The 13,408-nt window shown below is 42.2% G+C and overlaps 1 protein-coding gene across 1 annotated transcript in view; it reads left to right on the top strand.

Moving 5' to 3' along the window:
- Positions 1–1,578: 1,578 nt before the first annotated feature.
- LOC136587709 (thyrotropin-releasing hormone receptor-like) overlaps positions 1,579–13,408 on the top strand; it is a 64,048-nt gene continuing 52,218 nt past the window's right edge. Inside the window, exon 1 of the mRNA XM_066586439.1 lies at positions 1,579–2,421. Within this exon, the coding sequence (XP_066442536.1) occupies positions 1,624–2,421 (798 nt within the window). The 5' untranslated portion in view covers positions 1,579–1,623. The remainder of the gene's footprint in view (positions 2,422–13,408) is intronic.

Here is a 13,408-nt window from a genome sequence, read left to right as displayed (position 1 = left end):
AGATGACAAACTTAGCTCTACTATATCTTCAGATTTTTATGACTTTAGTACTGTTTGCTACTGTAATTACCTTCTACATATATTGTAATGACTTTATTAGGATGACTGCTCAGATAGATAGATAGATAGATAGATAGATAGATAGATAGATAGATAGATAGATAGATAGATAGATAGATAGATAGAAGAGATATTAGATAGATATGAGATAGATAGATAGATGGATGGATAGATAGATAGATAGATATGAGATAGATAGATATGAGATAGATAGATAGATAGATAGATAGATAGATAGATAGATAGATAGATAGATAGATAGATAGATATGAGATAGATAGATATGAGATAGATAGAAGAGATATTAAATAGATAGATAGATAGATGGATAGAAGAGATATTAAATAGATAGATAGGTAGATAGATAGACAGATAGATAGGAGATAGATAGATAGATAGATAGATAGATAGAAGAGATATTAAATAGATAGATAGGTAGATAGAAAGATAGACAGATACATAGATAGAAGAGATATTAGATAGATAGATAGACAGATATGAGATAGATAGGTGATAGATAGATAGATAGATAGATAAAAGTAAATCAAAGTTCCACCGATCTTTGCAACAAATCTACATCATGTATATTAAATCTTACAAATCAGTTAGATCCATCTACATTTGAGATCCATACAGTAAGTCTTAAAGGAATGCTCTGATTCGGACAATATGAGAAGTTGATCACTTGGGGGGTCTTACTACTGGCACCCTCACAATCTGCCCTTGTTACCCAGAGAAATTAATGATAGAACGTCTATAGAAATGACTAGGTGCTTATTGTTTGCAAGGAATGCCTCAATCAAGTTTTAGCAACTGAAATGGACCCTCTTTGAAATGGAACAAAGCATAAATCCGTGCAACACTCATACTAGGCTCAGGTTGCTTAAGGAAGACAAACCCTTTCAGACTCTATAGACAAAGGTGTAATGAAAGGGTTTGTACAAAACTTGGACTTTTATCACTTAGAAAAGTCTGAGCAATCTAGAGAACATGGGTTCCATGACCCCATATCCTCCTCACTGTGGGCTCACTGCACCTTCCACAGTAACAAGGAGATTGAATGGAGCCGTGCACAGTGCTGCTCCATTGATCTTCAATGGTACTACCAGAGATAGCCCAGTGCTTGGATTTGGCTATTTCCATCAGCTCCACTGAAATGAATGGAGCTATACTGCACATGTGCTATTGCCGCTCCATTCAGTCTCCACGTCACTGTGGGTGGGTGCAGCAGTGATTAGAAGAGGAGGAGTCGCTCCATTTTGGTACAACCCCTTTAAGATAAATTTCTGATAAGATCTACATTTTTTCAGTGGTTCTAAGCGATAAAGAAGTGATCATTGGGGTAGAACTTCTCACAGAAGAAGATGAGATTCTAATGGCAGGGAACAATATACTGCAGCTCTAGTAGCATATGAATGGGACAGTTTGCACTCTACCATGTGTGTAATACACTGATTATGTCTTTAAACAGGGTACTTGGATCTGATTGAAGTTTCCTGCTCTTATCTTACCTATTTCTTAAACTCAACCTAATCTCCAGGAAGGACCTTGTCAGGTAGGACCATGGATAATTACACACTATCCCTAGACGGGATGAATGACACTGGGATTAATCAGACTCTGAACAATATGCCCCAAAACGCCCTAGAAGTCCAAGTGGTCACTATCTTTCTTGTTCTCCTGATCTGTGGAGTTGGCATAGCTGGAAATATCATGGTAGTGTTGGTGGTCCTAAGAACCAAACATATGATGACCCCAACAAACTGTTACCTGGTCAGTTTGGCCATTGCTGACTTAATAGTCCTACTTGCTGCAGGACTGCCCAATATTTCAGACGTGGTTGCCTCTTGGGTTTACGGCTACATTGGCTGTCTTGTGATTACCTACCTACAGTATCTTGGCATCAACATCTCGGCTTGTTCCATCACTGCCTTTACCGTGGAAAGGTACATTGCTATCTGCCACTCCATAAAAGCTCAGTTTATCTGCACCGTATCCAGAGCCAAGAAGATCATCGGCTTTGTGTGGCTCTTTACCTCCATGTACTGCGTCATGTGGTTCTTTCTAGTGGACATCACGGAGGTCAAGTTCGCAGATGGAGTTCAAGTCAACTGTGGCTACAGGGTGTCCAGAAACTTGTACACTCCCATTTACTTTTTGGACTTCACTATTTTCTATGTGATACCATTGGTCCTAGCTACGGTTCTTTATGGCTTGATAGCACGGATCTTATTTATGAATCCATTACCTTCTAACCCCCAGGATCTGAGCAGAATGAGCTCCAAACACTACGGGAAGCCCTATAATTCCATTAAGGTCTCAAGCAAAGGCAACAAAAATACAGTGAGTTCCAGAAAGCAAGTGAGTACAATTTATTTCTTATGTGGATATTACCGTAAGACATTTCCAAGTCCATTCATGATTTACAGCATTCTACCTCAAAATGATACCTGTGACCATACTAGGGCTTAAATGGATTGTCTGATATATAAAGCTCATTTCCAAATACACTATGAGGGCATTGTGTGTCAATAGATGGAAACCATCATCTAGTTGGAGCAAAGAGTGTAGACCATCTCTCACTCTGGTAGACCCTACAAATTGATGTATTATATTGACAGCACATTGATTTAAATGGGAGCTGTGCAGTACTTATTTTCGCCTGCGGGGGCATTGCACGAAAATTGAACACTTGCTGTTGAGATTACATCTGATCACTGGAGATCTAAGCTTATTTGTAGAGGACCCTTTTACTAAAAAGGAACTGTCCGTAGTAGGAGTTAAATGGGTTGTCTGATATATAAAACCCATTGCCATATTCACTATAAAGGATGTTCTGTGTCAACAGATGGAAACTGTCACGTAGCTGGAACAAAGAGTGGCTACAAAAAGCATCCCTCACTCTGGAGGACCGAACATATTTAAAATTGGACAGCCCATTGATTTAAATGGGAGCTTACAATACCTCTTTTTACTTGCAGGGGCACTGTAGGAAAATTGAACACTTGCTTTTGAGATTAAACCTGATCACTGCAGATCTAAGCTTATGTGTAGAGGTCCCTTTTAGTAAAAAAAAAAAGGGACTGTCCAAAGGGGATAACCCTGTTAACTATTTAGTGGAAGAGGTGGTCTCAAGTTCTGAAATGTGGGAAGAGGTTTGAGAGGATCAACAAGGTGAGGCTTGGTTCTACTGTATCAACCAATGGGCATTGGGAAGAATGGATAAAAAAACATCTGGGTTGCAAAAGGTGCAGACCGGGGAGTAGGGCCTGCCACCCTTCATACTACGAGAACTTTTGAAGTGCCTCCGCTTACGAGCTTGCATTATAGTATTTTTACATGTCTGTTCTCAATTTATCCCAATATTTATAATACCGTACATAAATTATAATATAAGGGCAGACTAGATGGACCATTTGGTCTTATTCTGCCATCAGTCTTCTATGTTTTTATGTCCCCATCCAATCACATCTTACCGCAGGGAATCATGACCTCATGCATGCCTCACATGACAGCATCCATAATGTAGAATAAACATGTCCTCTACCACAACAATAATAAAAAAAAACATACAAGGAACCAAACAAATGTAACCAAATCCAAGTCAGGAGGCCTGATTACATATTAGTGTACAGTCACAACTATCTATATTCAACAGAAGGCAACATCTGCTAGAGGAGGTCCTGCACCAGAAACAGCTCCATATGATAATAGGAAAAAGGAAATTGTTTTTGCTTTTTAAACTCATGTACATAAGTATTCATAAAGGTGTGGAAATATCATGAAAAAGGATGAAAGGTGGGGGCTGATTGGTTGGTTGTGCATTTGGTTGACAGCTATGTTCCCCCACTTCTACTCATTCAGACAACAGCTATCTCCCATGACCTCCACTCATTGGGCTGAGAGTTTAAAGCCCCATGACCTCCCCAATTATGGCCAACAGCTATCTCCATCTACTGCTACTTCTTTAGTTGTCAGCTATCTCCCCTATCCTCCACTCATTTTGCCAACAGCTATTTTGCCTGACCTCTAACTGGCTAATAGCTATCTCCCTAAACTGCCACTTCTTTAGTCAACAACTATCTGCCCCAATGTTCACTCCTTTGATTGATAGCTATCTCCAAAAATCTCCACTAATTTGGCCAACAGCGATCTTCCTTGGCCTCCAGTGCTTTAGCCAATAGCTATCTCTCCTAAAGTCCATCTTTTTCGCCAACAACTATCTTCCTTGATCTCTACTTCTTCACCTGAGAACTATAGCTGTCTATTTCCACTTATTAAGGATTTTTTATGACATTAAAGATCATAATCTTTGTTAGCACTTCGGGTTTCTTTCCTGCAAAAAGCACCAAGCCCCTTTTTTTCTATTGCTTTAACTATTTCCACTTATTGGCTGACAACTTAACTCATTCAATTGCAATCTCCCTTCCAATGATTCAGTTGACAGCTTTCTCCCCCAATGTCCATTCATTCAGTCAGCAGCTATCTCCTCAACCTCCACTTGTTTGGTCAACAACTATGTTCTACGACCTGTACTTTTTCAGTCAACAGTTATTCCCCCTGATCTGCATTCATTTGGTCAATGGCTATCTCTTCCAACATCCACTTCTTCCACCAACAACTATCTCCCCCAACATCCACTTCTTCAGCCAACAGCTATCTCCCCCTCTCGGACATTCAACTGATTGGAGAACAACTATTTTCCCCAACCTCTATTTCTTCAGTCAACAGCTATCTCCCCCTACCTTCAACTGTTTGGCCAATAGCTATTTACCCCAACCTTCATTTCTTCAGTCAACAGCTATCGCTTTTGACTTAATTTCCTTGGTCAACAGCTATGTCTTCCAACCCCCACTTGTTTGATCGACAACCATCTCCAACAACCTCCCCTTCCTTGGCTGATAGCTATTTCCTACAATCTCCACTTCTTTCACTGATAACTATCTTCCCTAATCTTCATTCAGTCAATCAATCCCCTATAACTTCCACTTCTTCAGTGGACTGCTATCTCACTGACTTACCTATTAACATGCAAAATGCTAGTTTCCCTGATGTCTGCTCTCAATGGACAGTTGAAAGACCCAACATACTAGACTATCAGCACTACTTGATAATTTTGGTGGGATCCACCAACATTAACCTCATATGTTTGGTCCTATGGTCTTCTTGATACAAATGTAAGAAATCTGGTGCTTGGAAGAGAGATCAACTACCTTCACCTGTTCACAGTACATAGAAGTACTAAGCATGCAACTAATGACAACTCAATAGCTCCTCAGTATTGTTGAGCGAACTTTTGAAAAGTTCGTTTTGGCCAGTTCGTCAAACTTCGGCAAAAAGTTCAGTTCAGTCCTAATGAGTTTAAACCGAACCGGACCTCACCCCTAGAAACAATATAATGTATAGCACTGTCCAAGAGCCATAAAAGCAGTTCTACTTCTGGTACTCTTTAATTAATGTAAGCGCTATATAAACAAAGATGATTATTATGAAGAATTCCACACAAACATGGGGAAAACATACAGATGTTATCCTTGGTCAGAATTGAACCTAAGACTCCAGCGCTGCAAGGCAACAGTACTAACCAGTGTGTCACTATACTTTTCCTTCCTTTCTTCTCCTGGTGGCTCAGCATTTAGTACTATTGCCTGGCAGTTCTGGGGTCCTAGGTTCAAATCTGACCAAGGACAATATCTGTATGGCGTTTGTTTGGGTTTCTTCTTCATAATAATAATGACCTTTATTTGTATGATGCATATATTTATGCAGAAGAAGAAGATAAAGAAGAACATTTTTGTGGCTTCGGCTGAGACAAACTCCCCGAGCTTTGGATTTACACCAAACTGAACTTTTAGCAAAATTTGACCTGAAACAGTGTTTGAATGTTTTGATTCACTCAGTCAACACTACTCCTATGAACATTGAGCTTTCCCTCTGCCTTTGTTCATATGGTGGGACCTGCATTATTGGACTACTCACAAAAGAGCAGTAATGGCTGTCTATGGTTGTTGCCACCTGTTCCTCTCATCATTGATGGAGGTGCCAATTAAATTGTAATTTCTTGACTTTTCACCGAGGTCATATGTTTGGCTGCCACTACCCACACATACGAGGCAGGTGCGTTGTCATGATGGAAGAACTAGTCACCTGTTTGCCCACACAGCGATGAGTGTTAAACAATTTTTGACGAAAAGCGGCATGACACCCTTGCCTCACCCGATCTCGCTATGTGCGACTTTTTTTTATTTACGAGTGCTTTGAGCAATGGAAAAGGAAACAAATTTTCACAACTGCAGATGGTTCATATGAATCGGATGTCACAAAATAGGAGAAAAACTGGGCAACTTGTGCAGAAACTATCCCTGGAACTGAATGCAACCTTCCCCAACAACATTGGATACTGCCTCAGAAGGGTTCCACGGACATTTAACCCTTTACAATCCAATTTTGGATTCAGGGTTTCCTAGGGGGCTTTCTCTTTCTGCCATTATATAATAGCATCATCTGCTGGCTAGAGCCAGTACTGCGGTATGGAACATGCTGGAGAGGCCCCCGACAACAGAGCGACCAGTAATATACAGTAAGAATACCCCGCCGGACGTCTTCCGACATTGAAGCTGTACAACCTTCAGTCAGAATGTCCTCAGACGTCAGACAGTGGATTGGAAAGGGTTAACTTGCAACAGAAGCCGTCACTAGTAACACCGCCCACCATTTCTTTTAGGGAACCCCCTGGTATACACATTACCCATGGATGTAGATGTAAATGGGGATCTGGATCCAGAAGATCTTCTCATTTACTGTAGACGGCGCGGCCTGATGAACATTTTAGGGGTTGACAGCACAATCTCACTGGCAGAGATGATTATTATACGGGACTAATCTGAAGTTCTAATTTGTTTGGTAAATTATAATCATTATAAGATTGGTATAAATTAATCAGCAGCAAAGACCTAATTCCAGTCATTATAAACTATGCACTAATTAGGTGTCAAAGCAGAAGTCATATCTTATCCTAGAAGCTGTCTTCAAGATAAAGGACCATTGTTGTGTCTGGCAGCCAATCACAGTGCAGTGAGTTTTTTTTTAATAAACTACAAAGTTCTGATTGGTCGAGAGCCTGTATATTATAGGGAATATCTTTCAATGCACCACACAATCCCATTCCTCCAAATATACCAGTGGATGATCTTAGCGCCTACTAGTGGATGTCCAAGTTCGCCTCCTATTTGGGGAGTTGTATGGAGTAGTGGCTGTACATACACATACATGACTCACTCTGTACAGGTCTATAGCAGATATAGGGAGCTTTTACAGGGGACAGAATACTCTGCAGCAGCTTTGTGGAATATGCCATCCTGGAATTCTGCACCAAAATCGGCACGTTCGCAGTGTAGATTTTGGGACTGGATATTCCTTCCTGCATGTTAGGTGCCAGAAGTAGAGGAGGGGTTATTCCTCCATACAACTTTCCACTGGTCTATAGGAGTGTGGCAGTCTATATGAAAGTATTATGTCCGGCTGTGCTATGGAGGTACTGTGGCTAGTATTTTTATGGTGGTCCACCTCTTATAAGACATTGTGGCTATGCCCCTCTTATAGGGCATCATTGTCTCTTATAGAGGTGATGTAGAAGTAATTTGGCTCTCTCTAATGGAGGTACTGTGGCAAGCACCATTATATACATTACTGTGGGTGGTACCATTATGGAGGTGTTATGACTGTCTTGTATAGAGATACTGTGGGTGGCACCATTATGGAAGTACTGTGGGTAGCATCATTAAAGAGGAACTGTGAGTGGCTCTATTATGAAGATGCTGTGGGTGGTTCCATTAACGAGGTACTGTGCGTAGCACTATTATAGAGGTACTATGGGTGTCACCATTATGAAGGTATTGTGGGTGTGTCAATTATAAAGACATTGCGGAAAGCATGATTAAGGATGTAGTGTAGGTGTCACCTTTATGAAGGTACTCTAGGTGGAAACATTTTGGAGATGCTATGACTGTTGGATAGATGGCTACTGTGGTGGCATAATTATAGTAGTGCTGAGCGTGGCTCCAGCATGTTACCATTATTTTAGAAGTACTGTGGAAGGAATCACTAATGTAGTATGTTGGTGGCACCATTCTGCTGCCATTATGGAGGTACTTTGGGTAACACCATTATGGAGGTACAGTGGTTGGAGCCATTATGGAGATAATGATGCCACAATTATAAAGGTAATGTGAATTGCATCACTATAGAAGTATTGTGGTTACCACAATTATGGAGGTACCGTGGATGACACCACTATGAATATATAATGGTTTGCACCATTAAGGAGGTCCTGTGGGTACCATTATTATGAAGGTACTGTGGGTGGCACCACTAGGAATATACTGTGGCTTGTACCATTATGGAGGTACTGTGGGTGGGACCACAATAGATATACTATGGTTTGTACCATTGGGGAGGTACTGTGGGTGGCACCACTATGGATATACTACGGTTTGTACCATTAGGGAGGTACTGTGGGTGGGACCACAATAGATATACTATGGTTTGTACCATTAGGGAGGTTCTGTGGGTGGCACCACTATGGATATACTACGGTTTGTACCATTAGGGAGGTTCTGTGGGTGGCATCACTATGGATATACTACGGTTTGTACCATTAGGGAGGTACTGTGGGTGGCACCACTATGGATATACTACGGTTTGTACCATTAGGGAGGTACTGTGGGTGGCACCACTATGGATATACTACGGTTTGTACCATTAGGGAGGTTCTGTGGGTGGTACCACTATGGATATACTACGGTTTGTACCACTAGGGAGGTACTGTGGGTGGCACCACTATGGATATACTATGGTTTGTACCATTAGGGAGGTACTGTGGGTGGCACCACAATAGATATACTATGGTTTGTACCATTAGGGAGGTACTGTGGGTGGCACCACAATAGAAATACTACGGTTTGTACCATTAGGGAGGTACTGTGGGTGGCACCACTATGGATATACTATGGTTTGTACCATTAGGGAGGTACTGTGGGTGGCACCACTATGGATATACTACGGTTTGTACCATTAGGGAGGTTCTGTGGGTGGCACCACTATGGATATACTACGGTTTGTACCATTAGGGAGGTACTGTGGGTGGCACCACTATGGATATACTACGGTTTGTACCATTAGGGAGGTACTGTGGGTGGCACCACTATGGATATACTACGGTTTGTACCATTAGGGAGGTACTGTGGGTGGCACCATTATTGAGGTACATGTGGTTTTGGTATAGAATCTATATCGCATCTTGAAAAATGAACATAATTTCTACCAGCACTTCTTTCTTAACACCAAAGGTTGCTTATTGAGGAACACTGTATACACCCTCCTCAGAACCAATCATGGCTGACAACAGAGAAAAATATAACGCATTAAACTGCACTGCAAATTATTTTATGTTTAGACTTCAATACTATCACTCTCTGTTATCAGCCAGAACTCTCTGTACTTTACATTGGGAGCCTCCTATTATCTCCTCCGCATCTTCTTACGTGTGTGAATACTTTTAGGTTCTTACATATAAGCAGCTGAGGTTTTAGGTTCTGCTGGTATTTAAATGGCTGACGCCAGAGAACAGACGAGTGCTTACTGGGGATAAACTGAGAACATTACTACTATCGGAGTGGCGGCTGAATTAAGTAGAGGGTTTTATTCCGGGCAGGCTGCCAGATGTACGACTTATTGGATGCGGTGAAGAAGGAGTCACATTAGCCGCTCATTCCTGGATCTCTTTGTGCTGCCGGAGAATACGAGGAGAGATAAGACGGTCCTCATCCAGGACTGCGCAGAGCAGGAGGACCTTCTAAAGCTTACCGAAAACAATGGCCGCCGTGTGTGCAAATAATAAGACAAGAACAGGAAATTAAAAATGGCTGAAACATATGTATAAAACATCAGCTGCCATCATTTATGTGGATTCCCTTACGACAACCAAACTTTCTACTGCATCACTGCTTGAGTCCCCAGAGATCAGGGGTACAGACCTAAAGACATGTTCTACCTACCCTCTGCTTAAATACAGTACCTCTACCAAATGCTAGTTAGATAGCAGCTCTATATAATGATAGTGTTTACAGTGCAGTTACCTCCAGTGATGGCATTTTCTCTTGGAGTTGTCTGCTTTTGTTTTCTTCTCCATCTGGGTCCATACTGTCATGAAGACTTGTTCCAGCCATGACTTATCTCTTCATAAGTATTGATGGCATATCCTTCGGAATAAGATATCAGTAGTAGATTGCCTGAGACCCCTTCAATGAGAACTTAGCCTGCAATACCAAGTCTGGCCACTACACTAAGAACGGTGCTGTCTACTTCCTTATCTCTGCACACAAACTCCCCATCCTTCTGCTACCCCCGCTCCTCTTAGTGCCATTTACATAGTAATAGTTCCCCCATACTGCCCATTACAAAAAATAATGCCCCCTTTATGCCTTCCAAAATAATAGTTCCAAAGTTACTGTGTCCCAAATAGTGTCCCCAAAATTAATGTGTCACTAAAGTTAGGAACCCTAAAGTTAGTATGCCCCTAAATAGTGCCTCCAAAGTTACTTTGCTTCCTTTGTGCCAGGCAGCCAGCCCAGGTACCCCGCTACCATTGCTCTGCGGTGGCTAGTGGTGGCTGCAGGTCAGACTTTATCATTCACAAAGGCGCTGCTGTCTGGCACTGCGTGATCCGTGCATAGGCTATAGGAGTCCGGCTATGCCCTGAGCGCACAATGTCATACAGCAGAGGTTCTGTGAGTGATAAAGTTTGGCCTGCATCCACCACTGGCTGGCAGAATGCCACTGAGAACTAGGGGGACACTTCCGGGAGAGGGGAGTATTGCCCCCATCATAAGGTGTAGGATTAGCAATATGCTGATTTTTGTACATTAGGCACGTCCTTTAAATGTGATGCCATCTTTACAGCACAAAGGAAAGTGATGAAGCCTTTTTTTCTTTAGAGGACCAAATAGTGTAATGCTTTACTTCACCTGCGGAGGCACTACAGGGAAATGAGGACACATAGTAGAGAAGATCTAGGACTTTTAGGCTTCTTCCTGCTTAACCTTTTGCCACCTGACCTGTAAGAAGCCTGATGAGATGATTATTATGTGCAAGCTATCTGTTATAATATGACATCCTCCACTTTCCCACCCAAAATTAAGAAAAAGAGATTTTAAATAGAGTGAGTATTGCCTTTTGCGAGTACCTGCCCGCTCGTCTCAAAAGATTCGGGTGTTGGCGGGGGGCGGGGAGCGACGGGGGAGAGCGGGGAGGAACGGGGGGGGGATCTCTCTCTCCCCCCTACTCACTCCCACAACTCACCGCTCTCCCCCGCCAGCACCCGAATCTTTTCTTCCGAGCGGGGAGGTACTCGCTAAAGGCAATACTCGCTCGAGTATTTGCCCTTAGCGAGTATGCTCGCTCATCTCTAATTTTAAACATAAAACAGTGCATAGTATTGCTCTATGTTTAAATCCGACTATAGGTCCTTGTTATACTCACCGGACCGTCCTCTCCGTGCTGCCCGACAGGTCTCTGTAGCTCTTCACAGCACCCCGCTGTCTCGCGAGAGGTTGCTGTTTTCAGGTTGCTGAGACAGCACTCAGAGGAGAAGGCTGGTGAGTAAACTGTGTTGTATGTATGTATGCACTGTATATGTGCTGTGTGTGTAATGTATACCCTGTTTCCCTGAAAATAAGACATAGCATGATTTTCCAGAATTTTTGAGGATGCAAAATGATTTTTCAGGCTTTTTGAGGATGCTTGAAATAAAAGCCCTACTCCAAAATTAAGCCCTGCTAACAGTTAATTTAAAAAGTCAATTTAAATAGTGTCCAGGCAGCTATACATGTAAAAAAGTTAAACCTTTTTGAACAAATTATTTTCGGAGAAACACGGTATGTGTGTAGTGTGTATGTGTGAGGGTGCAGGCATATTCACCTAGCCGCACCGCTGCCCTGCTTCTCTGCGTCGCTGCCCTGCTTCTCCGCACTGCTGCTCTGAGCGCTGCTGAGCAGTATCCTGCGGCCAACATTCATGTAGGTTTTTCGTTGGATCGTTTCTAATGAAAACTTACATCCCGTGTATAAGATGCGGTGCGATTCTTGAGCAAAATATTTGTAAAAAAAGCGCATCTTATACACGGAAAAATACTGTAATCCAAGAAATGTGCATCATATCGCTGTACTTACGTTTTTCACGCGCGTGTATAGTTAAAAATAGTAAATTGCACGGCACTCACATGAAAATCGCATTTACATGCCAGTGCAATTTAATTTTGTCTGCCTTAGGAAATGATGGGTGATTCTCTTCTAGAATCGCCCATGAATAGATCGATCTCGCACTATTGGTAGGAGTGTAAAATCGCTCATTTAAATGAACTCATTGAAATCAATGGCTTATTTTTCCATGCAAGTTTCTTTCATATAACAATCGGGAAAATCGTTTGTGAAAGGGAGTATCACGTGAGGTAATTATCCCCCTCTACTCTTTCTTAGTCAGACCTCATCTGGAATACTGTGTCCACTTCTGGGCTTGTGAAATGGCATTGCGAGCGCAAAAATTGCATTACTATGCGCTTATACACAAGTATCAGCCTGATTATTGCCATCTTTAAACCTTGTTCATGTGCAAATACGCTCCGTTGTATTTGCGCATAGGTGCGTCTGTCGAAGCCCATAACATTGAGGGTATATGCAAAAATATAAATGAGCCCTTTGGGGCCTTTTGCACGGGGTGGAATTACGCCGCAGGGCGCAGCCAAATCCACAGCTGTGGAATTCCACTCCAAAATCTGACTGCACATTTTGATCATAGAATCCTAGAATGGTAGAGTTGGAAGGGACCTCCAGGGTCATCGGGTCCAACCCCCTGCTCAGTGCAGGATTTACCAAATCATCCCGGACAGATGTCTGTCCAGCCTTTGTTGGAACACTTCCATTGAAGGAGAACTCACCACCTCCAGTGGCAACCTGTTCCACTAATTGATCACCCTCACTGTCAGAAACTTTTTTCTAATATCTAATCTGTGTCTCCCCCCTTTCAGTTTCATCCCATTGCTTCTAGTCTTTCCTTGTACAGATGAGAATAGGGCTGATCCCTCTGCACTGTGATAGCCCTTCAGATATTTGTAGACGGCTATTAAGTCTCCTCTCAGACTTCTTTTTTGCAAGCTGAACATTCCCAGATCCTTTAACCGTTTCTCATAGGACATGATTTGCAGGCCGCTCACCATCTTGGTAACTCTTCTCTGAACTTGCTCCAGTTTGTCTATGTCTTTTTAAAGTGGGGTGCCCAGAAGTGGACACAGTAT

This window comes from Eleutherodactylus coqui, chromosome 13 (genome assembly GCF_035609145.1).
Source record: "Eleutherodactylus coqui strain aEleCoq1 chromosome 13, aEleCoq1.hap1, whole genome shotgun sequence".
NCBI classification, from domain to species: domain Eukaryota; kingdom Metazoa; phylum Chordata; class Amphibia; order Anura; family Eleutherodactylidae; genus Eleutherodactylus; species Eleutherodactylus coqui.
This window is presented reverse-complemented; position numbering and strand designations above follow the sequence as displayed.